This window comes from Pongo abelii, chromosome 1, assembly GCF_028885655.2.
Source record: "Pongo abelii isolate AG06213 chromosome 1, NHGRI_mPonAbe1-v2.0_pri, whole genome shotgun sequence".
In the NCBI taxonomy this organism is placed as follows: domain Eukaryota; kingdom Metazoa; phylum Chordata; class Mammalia; order Primates; family Hominidae; genus Pongo; species Pongo abelii.
The window spans coordinates 117,378,266-117,400,685 of NC_071985.2; the positions used below are offsets into that span (position 1 = coordinate 117,378,266).

Here is a 22,420-nt window from a genome sequence, read left to right on the forward strand (position 1 = left end):
TACTATGTATGATTTGGTCAAGTTTTAAAAACAACTGATGCTACCACCCTTGTACCCCCACTACCATTCCACTTCCCCAAAGAAATTTGTCAAAAGAAAAGGTGAGTTTTGAGTTCTTACTAAATCTGTTAGGAAGCAAGGATAAGCAGCCATCCCAGAGGCGAGGGTTTTGCAGTAGCAGTGTCTTTGTTTCCAAACTGTGTGTGTACAGGTGTGTACCCGAGTACGTGTGTGTGTGAGTACATGTACACATGTGTGTGTGCTTGTGTGTGTATAAGCATGTGTTTGTGGGTGTGTGTCTGCAGTGCATACAGAATGTGGAGAGCAACAGTGTCTGTGCAGTGGTGCAGGGTGCGAAGGAAGCAGCCAGACAAGGCTATGAGATGGAGAATCTTGAAGAAGAAGGTCAGTCACCGGGTCTGGTTAAGAAAAGAAACCAGGCATCCTGGATGGACAGAATTTCCTTCCCTCTGGTCATCTCTTAGCTCCAGAAGGGAGTGAGTGACTCTCATTCTTGGCCCATGCTGGAGAAGACACCCCCTGCATTGTGGAACACAACCATTTACTATGCTGACCTTTAGTCAGACTTAAATGCTGGATAAGACCTGTATGTCCCCCCACCAGGACTCTAGTGAGAGCCAGGCAGGAACGTACAGAGTTTGAATATGGGGAGTCTCATGAAGCCATTCAACAGCATCTGTCCATAGCCCTGCTGTAAGCTACACTTGGGCCAACAGTGTGTCTCCAGGAGGCTTCCACCCAAAAGCAAGAATGAGAAGTGATTCGGGTAGCATTGCCAGCTGTTGATGGCTAGTCTTGAATTCATTCTGATTGTCAGCTGCATGTTTGGGAGTGGGGAGCAGGTAGGAGTGGGCTCAGGGGAAAGGCTCTCGGAAGGGCATACTGTTGGGAGAGTAGGGACAAGCAGGTGGGCTGCCAGGGAGGTGGGGATGTGGTGATGCAGAAAGTTGCTATTTGAAGGCTCTGCATAGAGTAGAGAGGTAACAGCAAAGAAGAGAGGTGGCTGGAGATCACAGAGTATATAGGGGTGGAGGCTGGTGCCGGGTGAGCAGACAGACTGTTGGAGGGTGGGTGGACATGAAGATGGCCCTTGGCTGCTTTGCAGAGAAGCTTTGCCCCCTCCCAGGTCTTGCTTCCTCCTTCGCCCTATGCTGTGGCCTGTCGGCACAGCTCTCATGCTACTCCTTTTCCTGACACTGCCTTGGAGCCTGGGGTTATCCATTGACTCCATCCCCACCACTGGCAAAGTATAATTTGAGGGTCCTGGCCCAGACGGTGAGAGTCAGTGAGAAAGCCTGGAGAGGAAGCACTGTCCAGTTCTCGGTAGAGGGACTGTGGGCAGTCACCATTAAAGCTGTACAGGTTGTGTCCTGTCTAGGGCATCTAGCTAAGGGGATGAGCTGGGGCTTAGCTCACCAAACCAAGGCCTCTGCCTGAGAAAGGGGCATTTCTTCTAATTCACATGAAGCTTCCTTGGACTTAGCTTCAGCCCCCATTCTGGGAGCCCCTGCAGGCCATGGAAGGGAGGCCCCAGGAGAGAATGGAAAGGCCAGAAAATGAGAGAGAGCATATACAGTGGGGTCCCAGTGGAGGGGGCAGCCTTTGGAACAGGGAAAGGTGAAGACCAATATTAGCCACTTTACAAGTCACCGAGAGCTAGCCAGGGGCTATCATTTTACTACACTGAAATGCTTGTGGTCTGAAGATGAAGGGATGTTTTCCTTATTAACATTGAAATAATTAACTTGTTTATGTTATTATGCTCATTGTCTAAACATTGTTCAATAAAACATATTATTGCTGATAATTTTCCAAATATTACAGTAAACATGGGACTCCTGCCAGCGGCAGGGATGCATTTCAAGTTACACAATGAGCATGGTGTTTGCTTTGCTGCCAGAGTCACTTGACTAAGGTCTCCTGACTGTAGCTTGGCCGCAACTTCTCATCAATCCCAGGTGAAGAGCACTCTGATAAACAGCAAATTATTCTCTGTGGTCAGATCCCCAAATACGTGGGTGACAAACACAGAGGCATTGTTTCCTTGACTGAGTCTTGTTTTCCATGTGTGGGAGGAATTCCAGACTTGAGAATTCTGCATCCAGACTTCATAGATTTCTTTTTTCTAATTGAGACAACACAACTAATGATAAAGAACAATACCAGCCTGGCTTTTAAGCTCCAAAAGGCTCTGGGTCAAAACCTGACCTCCATAGGAATTGGAGAGGGTCCAACAGCAACTACTGTCTTCTGTTGTCAAGCTAGACCGTGGGCTCCTCCAGACTAACTTTCCGTTGGCTTCTGGAGCATGGAGACAGAGCAGATGTGCCTGCCTGCTAATGCGCTGTAGGATGGAACTGCTCGCCCAGCTTACTGAAATCAGATGCACAACACTCGAGCTGCCCTGCAAACAGATGGTGGCTCCACGCAAGTGCCATCACATTGGAAAATTACAAGGGCCATGACTCCATCCCCTCTCTACCACGCAAAACTGCATTTTTTTTTTTTACCAACTGGGTAAGAGAAAGTCCTTCTCTTCTCCATACATCCACTCTGAGGGGCCAGGCCCTTGTGAAATATAGCACTCCTAGATCGCTAAAGTAATATGAAAATTTAAATACCATGGACAATTCTGGAAGGATGTACCCTAAATATTAACATTCATTATCTCTGAGTAGGAGGGAATTGGAATTAAAAAGCAGCATGGCATATCTGGACTTGTACACACTTCTTTGAGAAAATCACACCCAATTCCCAAATAGTATTCAACTTGTCAGAAACAAATTCTGAGATTGTTTGGAAATTCTTTTTTAGTATGCAATATCCCTTAACAAAATTTTATCTTAAAATTCTAGATAAGCAACTATTTCAATTGGTCTAAATTTTAAGTTTAATCTAAATTATACTGAATTTCTTTGAGAATTTCTAGGTTAAAACTATGTAATCTGAGTAAAACATTAAGTTAAAGTAAGCTTGTTGGTTGATTTTGGATATTTACATAAGCAAACATGTATATATAGCTTCAGTTTCCTCCTCTGTGCAAAAATTAAACAGCTCTATTAATAGGGCTATTATGAGCATTAAGTGAGATCATCCACTTAAAGTATTTACCACAATACCTGACTATACAAGATATATAAGAAATTGTAGCTATCATTAGCTATATAATTTTCATTTTTCTTTTAAAGATGACACCAATTTCTGCAAAAAAACAAGTGGACAATCAACAAGGAGATATCAATTGGCTTATTTTCTGAATAGATGTGAGTGTAAAACAAATATCCAGGGCCCCTACTCAAGTCCTCCAGCCCACATTGGCTCTTAGATCTCTTCCCAGCCAGCCCTAGAGGTAATGAATGCTTAATTTGGTGTGGCAGGAGTTTAGGACTAGAAGAGAACTTAGAGATAACCAGTCTGGGTCATTTTACAGATGGTGAGATTGAGCCCAATGGGTGATGACTTCCCCATGTCACAAAGCAGCAAAGACAAGACTCTAGGGCCCTGAGTGCTCCTCTTTTCACTCCGACAGATAGTCTCTCTGGTTGATATATAATGACATTGACTCCCGCTATTGCCTTTTACTACATTGTGATATCACACAGCACATAGCACAGCCCTGGGTGCATAGTAGGTACCTGATGAATGATTTGCTTAATCTGCCAATGTGCGAAGTGTATGCTTGACAATCTAAGAGACAGGAAGTCAAATAAGACAGAATCCCTCAGGAAGCTTCAAGAGACTGACAAGGAAAGTCACAGCAGGGGACGAGGGGGTCTTAGAAAGGGGAGATTTGTTTAACTTCCTCGACAGGACAATGAGAGTCAGAAGTCGAATCACATAATGAACCTCAGCGAGCTCGTTCTTCGTACTCCCTATGCCAGACAAGTCCCAATGCTACTACATATTTACCAAATGTACATTTATAGCCCTTGACTTCTCCCCTAACTCTACATGTCTGTATCAACTGCCTATTCAAATTTTCCATGTGTATGTCCAATATAAGGTATCTCAAATATAGCTATCTCAGTATATAGGTATCTCAAATTTGACACTTTCAAACCTAAACTCTTGATTCTGCCTTCAGTCCTGCTCCTCCTTCAGTGTTCTCCATCTCAGTAAATCTCACCTCCTTTCAGCTGGGTGCCAAAAAGCTTGGCGTCATCCTCGATCCCCCTGTTCCCTCACTCCTGCACATCACAGTCTGTCAGGAAGTCCTTTTGACCCTATTCCTCCAATACATCCCACTTCCATTGTCTTCTCACCTCCCCTACATTTCCATGAGGCCCCAGACCATCACCTCCCGCCTGGATAATTGCAGGAGCTGCCTAACTGACCTTCCGGTTTATTTTCTTGGTCCCCATCATGTGTGCTCAGCTACAGTGTTCCTCTTAAAATATATCCAGTCATGTTGCTTTCTGCTAAAAATCTTCTAATGGCTTCCCATCTCCTTAGAAATAAAGTCCAAACTCACCAGGGTCCATAAAGCCCTACAAAAGCTGGTTCCAGTTGCCCCTCAGCTGTCATCTCCTAACACTCTGCCCCAGCCACAGGGGCAGGTTTGCTGTTTTCAGCCAAGCAGGTTCTTGCCTCAGGACCTCACACTGGCCATCCACTCTGCCTGGAATGTCCTTCCCACATTTCTGCACAGCTTTCTCCTGCACTTCATTCAGGTCTCTTTGTAAACATTGCCTCATCAGAAAGACCTTTCCTGACCAAACTAGCGCTTCAACTTATAATTCCAAAACACTTACTGTGCTTTATTTCTTCCAGCACTTATCACCAATGGACATTTCCTGGTAATTTGTTATTTGTCTTCTGTCCACCTCCATGAGAATTTAAGCTCTCTGAGAGCAAGAATTTTTCTGTTCTGTTCACAACTATATCCCCAGTATCTAGAATAGTGCTTTGGTGCATAATAGTTGCTCAATATCTAGTTGCTAAACGAGTGAATCAACAATAAACTTTCATTCTGTATTTCAGCTTAGTTGTTTGTGTGCTTATCTATTACCCCTACTAGGCAGGTCTTATTCACCTGTAATTCATGCAGTTCCAGGCATGATGCACCTGCACAGAACAGGTGCTCATTAAGTGTGTGTTGAATTAAGTTGAGCAATTACCGAGCACTAGCCACAGATTTTGTGACTTAAATCCAGTTCATATCATCTACAAGAAACATGCCCAAAGGGTTTGTTAATTTTTCTGAGAGATAGTCCCAATGTTTCATTAGAACTTAGGCAGCAGCTCTGGGAAGAAGTAGCTGCACAAATAGAGCTTTGTGTGATGGGGAAAACAGGGAGGTGCAATCCCAGTCAGAGCTGTTAGCAGCAACCCTTTGCCAGGCCTGAGCATGCAAAGCCAAGCTCTGGGGAGAGCAACAGAAGGGTCGATTGGATCCGAGCCAAAAGGTCGTAGAGTCTGTCTTGGAGGGGAAGGGTATGCCATGTGTCACAGAACCATGTAGACAAACTACAGCAAGTCAGACACACCAAGATTTTTGCTCCTGTTTATTTCTGCTACACTTCTACAGAATCAAACCACTTGGTTCCTTGACTTTGGAATCATGTCCATTTGTTTAAGGTAATGGACTGGGGTCTTCCACCATGCCACCCTCAGGACCCGCATCCTGAAGTCCTGGTATAGGCTGTGCTATAATGTGGTCTTTTTAATAACTGGCTCTTTTGGAAGGAGTTCAGGTGCAGCCTGAGTTATACAAATTTCAGGGTTATAAGTGGGGCTAGAACATGACACAGTGTACTAGGAATTATTTTATAAATTTATCTTAAAATCAAAGCTACTTGCAAAAATGGATTTAGCTCTGCCCTCAACTGTTTCCTCAGGCTCAAATGTTTAAATAGAAATAATTCGCAAAATATGTCACTGTCTGCTTATATTTTATCCTCATGGCAATAAAATGTTACTCAACTCCCCAGGTCACTATCAATTATTTTTAAACTGCTTTGCCTTTTTCTAAAAACTCTTTAGTATCTGAAAGATTTGTTTAAAAAGCTGATCAGAAAACAAACAAACAATTACGCGTTTCAAAGATTTATGAAACTAAAAAAGAAAAAGCTTTTAATAAAGAAACTTACTATGATGAGTATTTCACTTTTACCTTTTTAGTGGGTTGGTGCCCATAAGTGATCCTTGTCATTGCAAACTATGCCAGGAAACCCTCCAAAATTAAAGCAAGTGCAGATTTACAGAAAAACAAACAACAGCTGTCCCAGTTCATCTAAAGGTCTGGGCCAGCAGCCTGCTGAGAATTCATCAAGCCCAATTGAGCAGTTCAAGGCAAAAGACATTTAAAAAAATAAAAGTACAAGCCCCTTGGGAATATTAAGAAAAGACACATCCAAAGATTTTCAAAGATGTGCATCCAAGGCTCAAACCATTACAACAGACCAAAGCAGTACTCTCTAAACCAGAGCTGCAAAACGGCCACTTATGAAAGCTACTATGTGAGACATCAAAAGTATTCAGGTCTTTCCTTCACACACGACTGGCTTAGAGGGACAGAACTTTCTTTTTCCTCTCTCTATGAAATTCCCAAACCACAGTTTTATGGGCTCTATTATACCGATTTTCAAAGCATTGGTCAACTCAAAATGCCATTTTCTTTGGATGGTTTAGATGATTCTCAATACATTTTTGGTATATTGATTCAAATAAATGTTACCAAATCCTCAGTAAAAAATGTTTCCATGGTGAAATAAGTATGATCTCAAACAAATGAAATCTTAGAGATTCCCAATGCATATGGAGAGCTCTGAGTAAAGAAAGCTGTTTCTAATCCAACAGTTCCCAAATATGTTTGACCATGGAATCTTCTTTTTACTAACCCCTTTTGACATCCCAGGGGTGGGAAACACTGATTTAAACATTTCTGTGACTTCAAGGTCAAGATTAAGGTCTATTTCCTATTGAGATCATTCATTCACCTATTAAGTAGACATTTTGTTAGTTGACTTATACAGGCCAGGCTCTCTACCTAGACACCAAGGCAAATAAAAAGAAAGTGCTAAGATCCAGCAACTCTGGTATCTGTCAAGATAAAGCAAAAGACAAAGATGTACATAAATATCAGCATTTTCATGTGATACAGGCTTCTGTGACCCCTTCATTGCTGACAGTATGTACAGCACAATTTATATCCCAAGTTGTTCACTAAATATTTCCTATGCCTTTGTCGTGTCTCTTCCGCTATATTGTTTATTACTTAAAAACAAAGCTCATGCCTTATACTTGTCTAGTATACTCTCAGGTACCTAGCATGGGATTGGACACACAGTAGGTCATCCAATGAATTCTGGTTGATTGACCGATTAAGGACCAAACTAGATAATCACTTGAGTCCTTTTCAATTTTGCAGTTCTAAGAGTCTTTTTCAAATATTGGTACAATCTTGTGCCTACAAAATTACGGTGAACCACAAAAGTATTGAATAATTCATTAGCTCTAGTTTACCAAGAGATGTCTTAATGCCTCAAAAGTCACAAAATTAATGCATGCTGCCCCACCAAATAGACAAGCAACAGCAAACTAAAGCAATTTACTCTCTACTTATAGACACAACTTAAGTGTTAGAACTTAAAATTTAGTGATTTGACCTTGTAATCAGAGAACAGTCAAGTTCTGATTTTACATATGGGAATCCTGGGAATCAAGTGAACATTTAGCTATTCATTGTAGAATTTAATACAGATTAGGGTTAGCCACAATTGGTAACACTTGGGGAGTTGTTAATTTCTTGCTGGCAATTTCATTGTAACTTCCCTTCATAAATTTCAGATTCAAGCTTAGTGTTGTCATCCAGATCTTATGCACATTTATTTGATTTACATATGCTGAGTGGCTCCTAACTGTATGCTCAGTAAACAGACAGCACCTCTGATGCTCTATGTATTTGAGAATTCTTCAGAGCCACAGAAACTTAATTTCATAAGTAAACAAGGAAGTGAATTTAGTGAGGATAAATTACATTAGGCTTTATTATGATATGGCAGGATTTCTCAACCTCTGTACTACTGGCATATTGGGCCAGATGATTCTGTTCTGTGGGAGGCAGTCCTGTGCATTATAGCAAGTGTGCATCATCCTTAGCCTCTACCCACTGGATGCCAGTGGCACCCCTCCTACCCCCTTACCAAAAATGTCTCTAGACATCGCCAAATGTCCCTTGTGGGAGGAGTGGCAGAAATTAAATTTCTGTGGCTCTGAAGAATTCTCAAATACATAAAGCATCAGAGATGCTGTCTGTTTACTGAGCATACGTTTAAGAGCCACTCAGCATATGTAAATCAAATAAATGTGCATAAGATCTGGATGACAACTCCAAGTTTAAATCTGAAATTTATGAAGGGAAGAGTGGGAGTGGGAGAAGTCTTTCCTGGTTGAGAGCCACTGATAATAAAAGAACTCCTGCTGACTAAAGTCAGTTTTAAGACTAATGGTAAGTGAATTTTCAATTTTGTGGATTATCAGTTAGTATGTTCCCAGAGAATTAAAATCAATGCCTTTTGTGCTTTGGAACTAGATAAATCTGTCTTCTTTCTAGCCTATGTGGCTTGGGACAAGTTATCTAGCCTCTCAATCTCAACTCCCTTGTTTGCCCAAAATAGAATACCTACTTTGCATGTGGTCTCAAGCATAAGTGAGCCATACACTGAAAAGCTTCTAGTATAATGCCTGGCAAGTACCAGGCATGTATTAAATATTTGTGGTCCCCTTCCTCCTCCTCCCACTCCGCCTGTTACTCCTCCCATGACTGTTCCCCACACCCCACACCCCTTGCCCCAATGCCTGGGATAAACACAACCAATATATATGCTTGGTGGATTCTTTCCTATTTTTCTTTCCATAGCACAGATAATCAAAAGCTGTCATATATACAAACCTTATGTGAGCTTTGGAGAACAGAACAGCCTGAGTCAACAATAAATAAAGGAGAATCTGAGTTCTCAACCCTTAGCATTTCATGCCCAAGAACTTCCAATTACAGGGAATATGTCCACACACATTGGATGAATTTATCAGTTTATTATTCTCTATCCAACATGGTAAGACTGTAACTTGACCAAACAAAGGGCCTGCTCATGGGTTGACCGTGTTTCTTACCCACACCCCCAAGCCATCCAATAGACCTGGTTTCTTTCTCAGCAACACTGACTGGAGCAACACTGATTGCCCCTGAAAAGGCCCAGGCTCGGCACCATGGTGGGAACAGTAACATGAAAATGTATCTGGTATAGTCCTAAACCTGAAGGATTTACAGAAAGGACACATGGAAGGGCTTATGGACCTTATGTTCATTATAAAGGCATTATAACAACATTACCCGCCATTTGGAAATTGGGAAAGAGAGGAAGGAGATCACCCAAAGTTCTAGCACTCAATACAACTGTTTTCATTTTACATATTTACTTCCAGGCCTGGTTCCCACATACATGTGATTTCCCTTGGCTGCAACAATTTCATGCATATTCTTCTTAACCTGTTTTGCCGCCATACTGCACTAGATCACAGCATTGTCCTTGATTCTTACTGTCTGCACAGTTTTCACATTTAATGACTGCGTAGAAATTCTTGCAGAAGATTTTCCACAAAGCAACTAATTAATTATCCCTTTATTGAGGAACACTTGGTTTCTGACTTTGCAATTATAAATCATTTAGTAGCAGGAAAAAAGTCATAAACATAGCTTTTTCCCTCTCAGGACATCTTCTTAGGATAAAACCTCAAAAGTGAGATTAGTAGGTTAAAAACAATGGGCATTTCTACAATTTTAAGTATAATATTGTCAAATTATTTTAAAATACATGATTCTGTTTACAAGGTATTCATAGTTTGCTGAGAATGATGGTTTTCAGCTTCATCCATGTCACTGCAAAGGAACATGTACTCATCCTTTTTTATGGGTGCATAGTATTCCGTGGTGTATATGTGCCACATTTTCTTTATCTAGTCTATCATTGATGTTCTCACTCATAAGTGGGAGTTGAACAAGGAGGACACATGGACACAGGGAGGGGAACATCACACACCAGGGCCTTTCAGGGGGTCAGGAGCTAGGGGAGGGATAGCATTAGGAGAAATACCTAATGTAGGTGACGGGTTGATGGGTGCAGCAAATCACCATGGCACGTGTATACCTATGTAACAAAACTGCCATTCTGCACATGTACCCCAGAACTTAAAGTATAATAATAATTTTAAAAGCTATTCATAGTTTATTTCAAAATATTTATAAAATATAGAACGGTATAAAGAATAAAACAAAAATCACCCATAATCTCCTAATTCAACTACTGCTAACACATATTATATTTCCTTCTAGTCTTTATTCCCCTGTGTCTGTCTTTAACATATGCGTCTATCTAAAATTAGTTTTATTATCATATTACCAAGTCCTGGCTTCCTAAATAAGCAGGTACTAGCCTGCCCTAAGGCAGTCAGATGAGTAATTCTAACCAGCATAACAAAGGGGTCTTATTAGAGTGCAAAAATCAGGTAGCTCAAAGGCTACCTGATTGCTTCAGGTATCCCAGCAGCCTTCTCCACGTCATTCTGCTAAAGATCACCTATCTTCCCTCCTTGCCAATCAGACTGTCTAGCATTCCTGTTAAATGGAGCCTAACTGATCACACACAGGGGCTGCATTCTAAAATCAATGTCTGAAAGGCCTTTGAACTATAACCAAATTTACCTTTGAAAATCCCTGAGGAGGGACCCATGTTGGAGAACCATTAGTGCCTCTCAATAAGTCCAACCAGCTAGTTATTCCTCCAGTGGGAACTAGTAGCTCTTTCTTGGGTTGAGCACAAGACGAAGTAGTTGGCTTACAAGGGGCCATATTGTTTTAAAAACACAAATCTTTAACACCAATATCATGAAGAATGAAAGTTGAATGGGAACCAACTCTGACTGAAAAATGGTATATTCAAGTCTTTGCGGAATGACACTAAGAATCACCCTTACTATTTAAGTGGTTCTTCATTTTCACTCTTTCTTTCTCTCACTTTCTGTCTTCTTTCCTCCCTTCTTTCCTTTCTTCTTTACTTCTTTCATTGCTTCCTTTTTCTCTCTTTCTTTTTATTTTTTTCTGATTACATATAATTGAATCTACACAAGTTTAATCCTCTTATAACAAAAGGCCATGACAGTCATTCATACTGAATTGAACACTGCTCATGACAGAGAATTCCACCACAACTGGCAGCCCATTTTTTTAGTTGAATATCATTAGAAACATGTTGAAGTAGCACTTGCCTCTCTTCCAGTTCTGCCCATTGTGTTTCCTGTAATGATGGAGAGCAGCTCTTCTCAGACTCCCTGTGAAAGCCTTCCTGAAGTTCTAACATCCCTACTTCATCCAACCCATTTTTGTTATGGTGTGGTTTTTCAGGTGCCTCACCTTCCTGGTTTGCCTTTAACACCTGCCACTCTGGGAAGAGAATGACTGTGGGTCTTGGGCAGAGCTTATAGCTTTCATCGGCCTGTTCACTGACTAACTGCACAGCAGTGACAGGGGCATGGCAGTGGCACAGAGGAATAGTGGAAGCACATCCCTGAGACAGCCTCTCTGCAGCCCCAGCTCCAGCAGCCTACATCCCAGATTTATGGATGGCACCTGGTAAAGCAATGATGCAAACTCAATGTGAAATCCAAGTACATCATCATCTATCTCTGTATTTGGTTTGGGGTTTTATTAATGACAGAGAATGTGATTAAACAAAGTTTATACTGTAACTAACTCCAGCTGGTTCCAAGCATCAATGGGAAACCCCAATTCTCCTAATGTTATCCTTGTGTCCTTTCTACTCACAATTTCTTTTCCAAGGCATTTTCTCTGAATCTGATAATGGTGAGGTCATACAATCTCATTTATTTTAAGAGACAGTCTGGCACACCCAGCCCAGTGGCCCTGCAATGAAGGACTTTTGTGTTGGAGATGCTCTGAGCCCTTGGAAATGACCTTATCCTAACCTATGAGATGAAATCACTGTATCATTCTGCCAAGGCAATGTTATCACTGGGTTTGAGCTTATATTTGAAATTTTTCCAGCAGAAATCATATTCTAATAGACTAAATTGAAACATCAGCATGAATAATCTTGTAAGACTACCAGAAGCCAGTTCAGTGAAATTTGGGTTCTTTTGGTAGAGTTGTTGCTTATTATAAAATGGCTAAGATTACCTATTGGACTTTTTCTCTAGGGAAATTCAGGAATCACATCTCACCAGCATGAGCTGAGTACTGTAAGTCTGCTTGTGATTTGTGCAGTGATTTCTTCCTCCTTACCAGAGCGGAGGTTGAGATTATCTTCAAAGTCTTTTCTCAGTCTCTGTCTCTTTCTCTGGTCTTCACTCTCTCTTGCTGACATTGCTCCTTTGCCCTCTGGATCTCCCTCCACACCCTCCTTTGCTTTCTCCACTCCCCTCTGTTGTTTTCCTGCTTCCCTCACTTCTCATTTACTCTTTGCTCTAATTCTCTTACTCCCCTCCTCTCTCAGTTGCATCCCACTATATCTCCAACATTCTCTTTCTACTATTTCAGTTTTCTCTACAGTAGCATCAGGTTTCCTAAGGGTAAGACAAATCCCAGCTCACTTAGTTTGTTCCAGTGCCTACAGGTGTTGGGGTGGTCTCATTCCATCTGTTCAGGACTCATCCATTCATGCGACCACACTCAACAAGCTCCAAGCTGATGGAAAATGACACAGCCATTTCTCCCTCTGTCCCTGACCTGGGCTTAGCCCCAGGATGGCTCCTAACTGGAATCAGCAGATCCAGCATCAGGGCCAGGGCCATCAATCATTGGTACCAATATTGTCAGGTATCCCATAGTGCCCAGTGGTGATGGGGCCAAACTGCATAATTAATGGCCATGGTGTGCCCTTCTGATGTGTCTGCAAAATGTCACTGTTACCCTGTAGGTGACAGCCATTGTTCACTGATGAAGATCCTTCCTCTAATTTGCACCATCATACTCACTATTCTTGAGAAGCTAAAAGAATATGGTGGCTTTATCTCTTTTAAAGAGAGTTTCTAGAGGCAGTGGGCTGGCGGGTTAGAGCAACTTCCAGAGTTGCACCCAGTGCTTGCAATGAAAACCACCAATTTGCTGTATACATAGCAACATAATTCCTAATATTAAGCTATCTACTCAACTCACTATGGCAAATCAGAAGATGGTTCTTTCTCTTCTGGCTATGTTTTTTGTAGCGTGAGATTTTTATTATTCTAGGAAAAGACCATTTTACCTGCTAAAAATGAAAGCAAATGTCTTGCCTAAAACAAACAAATAAACAGCATACCACTGATGGTAACTCAACCTCCTCTTTTTTGCCTTGTGATTTACTTCTGTTATATGAAACGCTCACTGCTGAGAGCATGAAGCCTGGACAATTGGATCCTGATTGAGCAACTCACATGAATTCTGGGAAATAAAGTCAACAATTCACAAATTGAATCCACTTCTGAATGTTCATCCACCAAGGACTCTTGACATTCGATCTCTTTGCATTTCTGCTCAATGTTTATTGCTTTCCACTCGTCCCTCAAACCAAAGTCTTTGCTTGGTAATTTCTTGTTTTAGAAAGTGACAAACAGACCAAGCAGAGAAAACACTGTATGTTTTGGACTAAAAATGAAATCATTAGGGTAAGTTTCTATTCTTGTCGACTGGAATTTTACTCTGGTTTTGATTAAGCTCAACAAAGATATTATATTTGATGCTTTCCTGTAAATGTATGAGATGGTTTGCTATTGCATGTCCATGAATGGAAATATTAACAGTCTCCACTTGGCTCCATCGGCCTCTGGCTTGGTATTCACACCCAAAAAACCAATCAACAGAGAATCACATCCTCAGCCCAGAGTGAAGTTTCTGTCTTGCCTGCAGTTTTTCTTCACAGTCTCAGAATTAAGAGTAAGTCTTATCCAAAATGCATAAAATTAAATGGAATAGCCACGTTCTATTTCTATAAAGTTCTCGGTAAGGAACAACTTCACATTTCTAAGCATCTATCTTTTATGGCTACATTTATATCAGATTAGTGGGTCCTTCCAAAATCTGTTCCTTGGTGGTTAGATTACTTCATGAGGAGGGAGCTCCCTCAAGGGTATAAACAAAGAGAATGTCATGACAGATAAGTAGAGAAGCCAAGATATTTTACAAACTCAAAAGGGTGTGCTGATTTTTTAAAAGCAATCAGGTATATTCAAGCATAGAAGATGCACAGAATCCCACCTATACATTATCCATATCATGGAAGCGAAAATCAACACTCAGAACAAAACCCAGAGGATGGAACTGTTGCTCCCTTGAATTGGTCAGTTTTTTGAGCAGTGCAGAGTAGGGTTAAAAAGGAGTGAATTGCAGAGTAAGGGACCTGAGCTGTTGTCCATCATGCCACCCACTCAACACTGTGACCTTCTACTTCCCCACAGCACTACTGAGGTAAAGTTTCCTTATCTGTCAAATGAAGAGGATACTAACCTTGAAAGATTTTTAATGAGTATTTTAAAAGGAAACAAATATATATGAAGTGCTTAGTATAGTGTCTGGTACATAATACATAATACATGTTATTGAGTATTAGTGGTAGTAGTTGTATTCTTTTCTAACCCACAGTTTATGCTAATGGAGTAATTAACGTATTTTAACACACAATATTATGTTACTGATTTCATACATAAAATATAGGTCATTCTACCCTTATTAATACTTCTAATACAGCCTAAGGTGGAGGCTGAAGAGGACTCTTGGGGATTTCTATCCTATCCCTGCCTTTTGTTCCCACAAACCCAAACTCAAACTCACAATTTTGGCATACTCACCCTAGTGACCCAGCAGTCACTAGGAGCTCCCCACTCAGTCTGAACTGGTGGCTGAGGAAAAAAGAAGCTGTCTAGGCCTTCTCCTCAGACAGCTGTCCTGCCACTTCTCCCGCTGGGGTGGAAGGGCCAGGAGACAGCCATGCTCAGGGCCTGGGCTTTAACTCCCAGAACTCCTCTCTTACAAGTGGGAGTCGTTGCTGCCATGGAATTGGACTAGCCAGAGGAGTGCCTCCTTCTGGAGGCTGAGAGGAGAGGTCAGAAAGGGCGTTCCCTTCTTTTGGAGGCCTAAGCACAAAGTCCACTTGTCTTCAGATGTGAAGAAATTGAAAAACTCAACATGGTCTGGAAAAATTGTGCACCTACCTTTAATAGATTGCATCAGGCAAATGAAAGAGTCTGCCTCATTTTGGAGGACCAAGGTACATAACTCCTTACCTGGTTTTAAAAATATGGCCAGGCACGGTGGCTCATGCCTATAATCCCAGCAATTTGGGAGGCCGAGGTGGGCGGATCACCTGAGGTCAGCAGTTCGAGACCAGCCTGGCCAACATGGTGAAACCTCATCTCTACTAAAAATACAAAAAAAAAAAAAAAAAAAATGAGCCAGGCATGGTGGCGCACTCCTGTAATCCCAGCTACTCAGGAGGCTGAGGCAGGAGAATTGCTTGAACCCAGGAGGTGGAGGTTGCAGTGAACTGAGATCATGCCACCGCACTACAGCCTGGGCGACACAGCAAAACTACATCTCGAAAAAAAAATACTTGTGTGTGTATGTGCACATATCTATATATAAATGTTCTTGTGACCATTACAGGTATTGCTCTTTTGAGATAATTCTAAGATTTATCAAGGTCTAAACTGAAAAATGTTATAACCAACATTATTGGAAACACAAAGCTGACAAAAGAAAAGAAAAATCTCAGGAGAAAGAAAGGAAAAAAACAGCCCCAGAATGAGTGCTAGAAAATAGTATAATGAAATATATGGGGAATCAGGAATATTGATTTCTAGACCCAACTCTATTCACCACTCAGTTAGAGGTTATATGGACCTACACAATTCATTTAACTACTCTGTAAGAGACTAAATGACCTCAAGGCTCAGCTATCTTCTGCCTCTGGTGATTCTACTGATGGCCTATGAGGAGGCCTTGGAGAACATTGGCCAAACTTCCATGACTCCAAAGTTCTTTAACCCTTTGGAAGTGATGGGGATGATGATGATGGTGATGATGGTGGTGATTATGATGATGATGTTAGTAATAGTAATGGCAGTGTTGATAGTGGGGATGGTAACCATGGCAACATGTTGGAAGTGGTAATGCTGGTGGTGGCAATAGGATGTTGGTGGTAAGGAAGTGTTGGGGAGGATGGTGGTGATGATGATGACGGAGGAGATGATAGTGGTGATGGTGATGGAGAAAGTAGTAGTGATGATGGTGTTGGAAGAGGTGATGGTAGTGACGGTAATGGAAGAAGTGGAGGCAGTGGTGGCGGTAGGGGTGGTGGTGGTTGTTGAAGATAATGCTGCCATGCTCTAAGGATCTAAATTCTATACTTGACCTATCTAAACGCTGTGATAGATTTCAGAAGTGGGCAGAGAGCGAAAGCACTTAGGTCCTGGGACTTAATGAATACAGGTGCACAGAGAGCATTGGTACTGGTCTCTGCCCATAAGCATCACATGTGCCTTTTGAAGTGATTCCTCTGTTTGGGACAGTGCAGGCAAAACATACATGCTCAGGCAGATACACAGTGTTCTACTGGTTGTGAAATTTTTGGTGTTTGTTTGTTGAGGTTTTTTATTTCTTAAATTTTAATTTATTTTTGCTTTTTATTCCTCCAAAGTTTGAATCCTTATTTTGAGAATACAGGAATCAGGTCTGTGGAAAGAAGGAAAAGTTGAAATAGCTAAAAAGAAAGCAGGGCTAAAAGTGCTGGACACAGATGAGGGGACACAATACAGGGAGATAACAAAGGGGAAAAGCATCCTCACACACACGAGACCAAACTGTGGTTTAGGCAGAGCTTAAAAGTAACTGCCAATGTGCAACCACACAGGATAGGTACGTGACCCTGGGACAAAAGGTGAGAGCTGGAACCAGGCCTGGTGGCTGCGGCGCAGAGGGAGCTGGGGCAGTCAGTCTAGGGCCCACCTTCCTGGGGACAAAAGGCGACACTCTCTAGACCAGACAAGGCAGAAAGAGTCCCTGGAGGGCCTTTGAGGTGCAGCTTCCTTTACAGACAGAGGCCTGGTGCCAGAAACTCGGCTGATTCACAAAGAAAGAAGTGAAATGCTAACAAATGGTTTTCATTATCATCGTGCAGTCTCCACCCTCATTCTGTATGTGTGCTGTGTTTTTTTCTTTCTTTTTTTCATCTTTTCATGGGTTGTAACTAAACAATGAGGTGATTGCCATCCCAGTGGATTGCACAACATAACCAGCGGCTGGGTTGGAGCATAGCCTTCTGCAAGGAAATTCTGGACAAGAAAAATGAACAAGCTGGAAGTAAGGAGGATGTCTGTTTTGCACAACACCTATGTACACTTTTCGTGCTCATAAAGAAGGTGGAACAAGGGTCTTAGATTCTTAGTTCCTCTGCGGTGCACCTCTCAGCCCACCAACGTGGCACTCTCCTTCTTAAATAAAACACTACATAGCCAAAGTGAAAGGGAGGCTCACCCAGTTATCCAAGAAGGTGAATTGGGACCACTTGTTATTTCCCAGTATAACATGAAATAATGATTTACTTGGGTTGAATAAACTGGCGCAGCTGTGGGAAGAGTCGTCAATTCCTTTCAATAAACATTCATTAAGTGCCTACACTGGGACAGCCCCACGGATAGAAATACTCCTAAGACCTCAAGAAGTTAATCCAGCAGATGCCTAAACTTGTCCCAAATCCCTGGATAACCAAGTATAAATTTGATCATGAGGATACCATCCATGTTGTATTCTCCTTGTGATTCACTTGTTCTGCAAGGCAGCAATTACTTAAGCAAAGATGCTATTAACTTTGCAGTGCCTGGCAAGTTTTAGTGATAGCTAAACATCGCAGCGCCCTGATGAACACAGCCATAGCTGGAGCAGCTTCCTCCCTCTGACTGCGACATGGCTGAAGAAAATGGATATTTCAAAAACAAACGTTTCAGTTTGTTACTCAGCATCTTTGTTGGCAAATGATTGCAGATAATCGCCCCACAGCTGCAGGCTGAGCGTTCTACAATTGCTCGGTTCCACTGAGCATGTGCATGGCCAGCCATTCCAATCACGACTGGGACACAAAGCAGCGATTTCTGCCTGCCAGAGAGGGCCAGATGGGGGCATGGGATGAACTGGAGGCATCACTTTCTCTTCTGCACCCAGATCTGCCAGTAACTAGCTGCCTGATTCTGGCCAAATGTCTTTAATGATATTAATAAGAATAGCTGATATTTATGTAGCACCAACAAGGTGCCAGGCACTGGGCTAAATGCTCATTCAATTTAACCCTCTCAATAATCCAATATGGAGGGTATAACTGTTCTGATTTTTGAGAGAAGATGTTGAGGGGCAGAGAGGTTAAGTCTCTTGCTAAAGATTGAGAAGTGTGGTGATTGTGTGGTGATTGAGAAGGAAAACTGTCTGCCCTCATCTCTGGAATTTCTAATTACCCACAATGTTCTGGGTCTCTAGAGACAGATGCTCTCTGTGGGTCTCTCGTTAGCTCCAGAGTAAATTTCCCCAATGCAGACTTTTTATTTTGTTCATGTTGTCATTATCAAATAAACCTTAAAAGAAGAAACACTAGAAGACTGGGAATATTCTGAAATATAATTATGTGAGAATCAAGTGACTTTAGAAAGGACAGCAGGTTTTCATCTCTCCTGACCTTTCCTCCTGAGATAATGAAAGAGCTAGATGAAACTCCTTAACATAAGCTCAAAAATCCTTGTGAAATAGCCCTTCATTAGAGTTAACCACCCTGATGGCATTCCAGCATTCCCCATAAGTCATATGTGTTACTGCATAGTAGGAGCCCATATGGGACTAAGATAGTTAAAGCCATGCACAGGAAGTAGCTAAAACAGCACAAAGCCCCCTGACAAACACACTCATGGAAGTAAATTCTTCATTTCCAGCTCTTATCTTAGCCTCAGGTTACCTAGGATTTGCATGTGCTGCATGCCTGGGCAAAGCTGGGCTGAGTTATCTCTTTCATGCCTTGAGTCAGATTTTCTGGGTGTGAAGTCAGCAGACAAGCCAGGAAATGTCAGTGCAGAAGAGCAAGGGAGCTCAAGACACGATGGCAGCTGTCACTCCAGAGTGGTGTGGAGTGGGACGGTATCTGATGTGTCCTCAGATTGGGTTTCCCCTGGGATGTGTTTGGTGCTGACTGCTTGTGAGCCATGTTTTCTTGGATGCAGGTTGATTGAGGTGCAGCGATTTTTGCAGTGAAACTGAAGTCCAGCTGCTCAAACAGAAATGGCCTCATCTAATGGACACTTTAATGAGTAAGGGTGGCATTTTACTCGAATCCTTACATTCAGGTCCCATGACTCATCCCTTATCCCTCCTTAATTGAAGGATGGACTGTCTGCCTTTTTTAAAGCACTAGAATCCCATGTGTCAGTTAAGCCAGTATATTTCCTGGTCTTTTTCAGGACTGTGAATATTTACCTTGTCTTAATTTCTGAAGTTACATCTGAATCACATTATAGACTTATGTGTTGTAACATTTCTTGACCTATTGCTTAGAAAACATACCACACACTGAGAGGAAAAGGCTAGCTCAAGAAGAGCCGAGGACATTCAATCCTATAAAGCAAATAGAATAAAGGGCTTGGATCTGAGTGTTAACATTCACTGGCACCGTTTTGTTTTCTTTCACGCGTTCAATGCTAGGTGGTCATTCAAGGTCTGCAGTAGCCTGGAGACTCCATAGGTGCTGTTATGATTATATGCGAACCTTGACTCCATAGGTGCTGTTATGATTATATGTGAATGTGAGAGTCGTTGTTCCCAGTACCGCTGTCTGCTATTAGTCCTAAGCATAGGAACAAAGGAGCAGTGAAAGTCCAAAAGCATCACTGAAATAGATTTTTGTGTGTGTGGTTTAAGGATTAGCCAGTTGGAACCAAGGAGATGTTTTCTTAGGGTCTCAGAAAAATTTGAAAAATTATTGGATTGTTTTTGGCACTCAAATATAGATTATAGATGTATTACTAGTATTACTAAGCTGATGGGCTATACTACAAGGACTATTATTTAGCCCTACATTCTTGCAAAAATATTCTGCCCTCAGCTCTGTAACGGAAGGCTGCTGTGTGTTTAGATGTCTTATCTTCCACCACATTAATGTTGTTGTAATTACCCATACTTTGAAAACCTCCCTGGGGTGTGGGCCGTCATACAGCTCATGAGTTCCTCCAGTCAGGTAAACATGCGGATTGTGTTTCACCACACACAATAGAAGGCCACTCTCATTCATAGCAAGTGCCCTTTGATTCTGAAGCTGAGGTCAGCCAACCACAACAACTTCTTCCTACCTACAGCTGTCTGACTCTCCGGGGAAGTGCTAGAAAGGGTTTTGTAATTTACCCACAAATTTCCCAAAGAGCCATAGGACCATTTCTTTTTTAAGAAAATTGCCAGGGCACTTTAGAATTGTCAGCATTGAAACTTTTCATCAAAAAGAATAGCAATTTCACTGAACCTTAATGTCTTCCTATGTCCTTGGTACCAGATGTATTATTTTCCTATTGGATGTGCCAAAACCACTAGATACTTAAACACATCAAATCATCTTGAAATGGCCAAAGTTGATTTTTCCCTCAAAAAAGAGCTCCTTCTCAGCAAACCTCATATTATATTTCATACTAGAAAAGATTTCAAATTCCTTTTCCTGTTGTGCACAGGCTCAGGGTAAGAGATGGGAGAATTGAGGGGAATGGCTACAGCCAGCAAGATCACAGTAGGCACACCAACAACTATTCTTATTTCCTCAACAACACATCCTTAATCTAAGACATTCCTAGTGAGTTTCCTTACTCACAGAGCTGTCCTGGGTGGAAACTAGAAGAAAGGAGGCTGTAGCCACCCTGGCATCTTCAATGTAGTGATCGATTTGGCTATTACCAAATAGTGGGTTGACCTATTATTAAGTCCAAGGACCATGTGCTGAAATTTTGAATACCAAAGATTTGGGGACACTTGGCCAAAAAAACCTTTGGGACCAGTCCTCCCATGTGCTCCAAAGCAATGGCTAGTCCCAAGAGCAGCTTGCACTACATCAAAGATGCCAGGGCAGCTGCAGCCCCCTTTCTCCTAGTTTCTGCCCAGGAGAGCTCTGTGAGTAGGGAAACTCACTAGGAATGCCTTGGATTAAGGACATGTTGTTGAGGGTATAAGAGTGATTGTTGGTGTGACTGCTATGATCTTCCTGGCTGTAACTATTCCCCTGAATCCCCTCTCTCTGTTAGTCCTTACTCAGAGTCTGTCCACAATGGGAAAAGGAATTTGAAATCTTTTCTAGTATGGAATGCAACCATGAAGTTTGCTGACTAAGAGTTCTTTTGGGGGGAAAAAATCAACTGTGGCCATTTTGAGATGACTTGATGTGCTTGGTAATGGCCTTAATAATGGTCAATAATGGGCATTGCCAGAGAACATTTTAAGTGGCATGCAAGGAGTAAAACAAACAAAAACCTTCCAATTCACAAATGTCAATTATATCTAGACAATTGGGCATGGGTCAGGCAGGACAGACAGGGACAACATTCCCCAGAGGGTTTGTCAACTATATTTTCAGACCTTCTTGTGGCTTATAATGTGACCACACCTGAACTTTATGTTTTCTGAGATATATTAATTTATTGATAATCTCTCTTAATTACTAGCTTATCAAAGACAATTCCAAGCTTCCCATTCATCCTGTGCACCTAGGGCTCCCAGCCCTGGCTTTATATTGGGATCACCTAGGGAGCTTTACAAATTCCTGATGCCCAGGCAGCACTCCAGGTCAATGAAATCAGAATCTCGGAAGGTGAAACACAGGCAGCAGGAGTGTGGAAAGCTTCCCAGAAGACTCCAAGCTACAACCAAAGTTGAGAACCACTGCTACAGAGGATTCAGGGACAGTAGAAAGGGGGAGCCAGTGAGGTAGACAGAATGTCCCACAAAGTCTGAGTGTGGAGGGATTAGGGGGATGGTGATTGACAGAGTTATCAGGTTTCAATAGCTGTGGCTAAGGCCCATTAGTCCCTGACAAATGATCAGCAGAGGCCCAGTTTCCTTAAACTATGCATTGATTGAATTTTGAACAGTTCACCATTAATCAAGTTTCATGGCTGAAATTGATCAAAATATTATTGATTAACCTCAGGGGTCTTAAGAAGAACCCTCTCTCCTCTAGCTCTACCAGGCTCGGGGTTGGTTGGACATGGGTTTTGAGATGATAAGTCCTAGGAGTATGGTCCAGAAGAGGGAAGAAGCCCACAACATACCTTTGACTGTTATATGGAAAGTTACATTCAAGCAGGTGGTCTACAGCAGTGGACTGGCTCTGGGTTGGCACTTTGT

The 22,420-nt window shown here is 41.9% G+C and overlaps 1 protein-coding gene across 5 annotated transcripts in view; it reads left to right on the forward strand.

Moving 5' to 3' along the window:
• Positions 1 to 22,420, forward strand: part of NGF (nerve growth factor) — a 52,565-nt gene that overhangs the window by 18,679 nt on the left and 11,466 nt on the right. The window contains exon 1 of one of the 5 annotated variants that reach the window (XM_063728103.1): positions 19,268 to 19,353. The exons of the other annotated variants lie outside the window; for them this stretch is intronic. Within the exon in view, the coding sequence (XP_063584173.1) occupies positions 19,325 to 19,353 (29 nt within the window). The 5' untranslated portion in view covers positions 19,268 to 19,324. Of the gene's footprint in view, positions 1 to 19,267; positions 19,354 to 22,420 lie in introns of those variants that run through there. 5 annotated transcript variants of the gene reach the window in all.